The sequence below is a fragment of the Sinocyclocheilus rhinocerous genome, unplaced genomic scaffold (assembly GCF_001515625.1).
Source record: "Sinocyclocheilus rhinocerous isolate Xijiao unplaced genomic scaffold, SAMN03320098_v1.1 scaffold1447, whole genome shotgun sequence".
Lineage (NCBI taxonomy): Eukaryota > Metazoa > Chordata > Actinopteri > Cypriniformes > Cyprinidae > Sinocyclocheilus > Sinocyclocheilus rhinocerous.
Genome location: NW_015661886.1, coordinates 16,033 through 18,370, shown reverse-complemented (window position 1 = coordinate 18,370; position 2,338 = coordinate 16,033). Strand labels below are relative to the sequence as shown.

At 33.2% G+C, this 2,338-nt stretch overlaps 1 protein-coding gene across 1 annotated transcript; it reads right to left on the bottom strand.

Annotated features, from left to right (window-relative positions):
• Nucleotides 1-890: 890 nt before the first annotated feature.
• On the bottom strand, nucleotides 891-2,058 carry LOC107726799 (stonustoxin subunit beta). Its single transcript, XM_016536496.1, has 2 exons — nucleotides 2,055-2,058; nucleotides 891-1,898 (listed from the first exon to the last, which is right to left on the bottom strand). Exons 1-2 carry the CDS (start codon nucleotides 2,056-2,058, stop codon nucleotides 1,372-1,374), a joined length of 531 nt encoding a protein of 176 aa, XP_016391982.1. The 3' UTR covers nucleotides 891-1,371.
• Between the last annotated feature and the right edge of the window lie 280 nt (nucleotides 2,059-2,338).

The window sequence follows — 2,338 nt, the reverse complement described above, 5'->3', positions numbered from 1 at the left end:
AAATAATAATAAAAAAATATTATTGAACAAAAATATATTACATTGATTTTCCTGATGAAAAAAAACAAAAAACAAAAACAACAACAACAACAAAAAAAACACTTAGATTTTATTAACAAATGTGAACCAAAAATGAAGTGACTCAGAGTTTAATTAATTTTAATGGAAAAAAAGCTCGTGAAAAATTGTATAAGTATTGCATAGTATCATTAAATCCCCTCAATATTTAAAATAATAATCTAAAATTATTATTGAACAGAAATATATTACATTGATTTTCCTGATGAAAAAATAGCTATTAAACATTTTATAAATATTGCATAGTATCATTAAATCTTTCAAAATGTAAAATAATAATCGAAAAATATTATTGAACAAAAATATATTACATTGATTTTCCTGATGAATAAAACAAAAACAAAAAAACACTTAGATTTCATTAACAAATGTGAACCAAAAATGAAGTGACTCAGAGTTTAATTAATTTTAATGGAAAAATAACTAATAGAAATTATATAAATATTGCATAGTATCATTAAATCCTCTCAAAATGTAAAATAATAATCGAAAAATATTATTGAACAAAAATATATTACACTGATTTTCCTAAAATGAAGAGGCTGCAGACGATTAAATGTTTCAAAAGAATTTATCTGAAGTCCAGTTGTATAAACACTTTTTTCCCCCCTCTATCACTGCTTTTGCAATTTTATATAATTATTGAATAGTATCATAAAATCTACCCAAAACTCAAAATAAAAAACTCAAAATATTACTGAACAAAAATGTATTACATTGATTTTCCAGAAAAACAAACAAACAAACAAAAAACAAACTTACATTTCAAGCACCAAGTGTGACCCAAAAATGAAGAGACTCGGAGCGTTAAATGCTTCAAAAGAATGTTTTTAATGTACAGCTGCATAAACACACTTTTCTCCAGCAGTGCTTGAGTGTTGGTTTCAAACACATAATAATAATAATAATAATGATGATGATGATGATGATGAAGTAATTTTAGTCTGATTTCTATAACACTAAAATTAAATGAACTCCTGAAAATACAGCCTGAGAAATATGACACAGTGTAAATATGACATTTTATTTTACAAATTTATCAGTCTGTGTGTGTGTGTTTAGTGTTTAATGTGACACAGAGACACTGAAGAGTTGTAACTATTAAGGTAAAATCCAGCGTGTAGAGGTTGAGTGAATGTGTGTGTGAATGTGTGTAAGTGTGTGAGTGTGTGTGTGTGTGAGAGTTTGATGTTTAATGTGACACAGAGACACTGAAGAGTTGTAATTAAGGTAAAATCCAGCGTGTAGAGGTTGAGTGAATGTGTGTAAGTGTGTGTGTGTGTGTGTGAGAGTTTAATGTTTAATGTGACACAGAGACACTGAAGAGTTGTAATAAAGGTAAAATCCAGCGTGTAGAGGTTGAGTGAATGTGTGTGTGAATGTGTGTAAGTGTGTGAGTGTGTGTGTGTCAGAGACGCTGTAGAAGGACAGAGAGCCGCTCGACTCGTCCAGAAACACTGCTACTCTCTTACAGGAGTCTGAAGCAGCAGAGATGACAGTTTCCTTATTGTGACGGACAGTGAATCTGTGATTAGAGCATTCAAGACTCCAGGAGTTCATATTACGTCCAAACACACAGTCATCACTCCTTCCTTTCCTCTTGATTTCTTTATAAGCCACTGATATATAAACACCAGCTCCACTCCATTCAGTCTCCCAGTAACAGCGTCCAGTCAGACTCTCTGAACACAGAACCTGATAATACTCATCAAATCTGTCCGGATGATCAGGATATGACTGTCGCTCAGAGACACACGTCACCTTTCTGTTCTCCTCAGACAGAACGAGGTGTTTGTGTGCTGTGTTTGGATCCAGTGTGAGATCACTAAAATAATAAAATCAGAGCAGCGGCATATTTGCCTGCACATTATTAAATATATATATATATATATATATATATATAGCCTACATGGGCGACATTGGGGGTGCAAGGGGGGCAATTGCCCCCCCAAATTGTCAGTCATGGAATCCCTGACCCATGCTGCCGTCTCTGCTGGATTTAAAACTCAAAGAGGTGCGTATACTAGCAGTTTATTGTCTTTTTCCGCTTGACTTCCAGTTCACAACAACACAAGCTTGTTTCTGCAAAGACGTTCATTATGCTTTCAACAAAAAAGTCTGACATGTTTATGTTTTACGTGGCATGAGAACGTGAAAAAGCTACGGTAAATCCGATCTGATCGGTCAGATAGAAACGGATATCCAGAAATGCCCACATACGAATGTAGCTCGAAACGTATTTTCACAAATCGGATTTCAT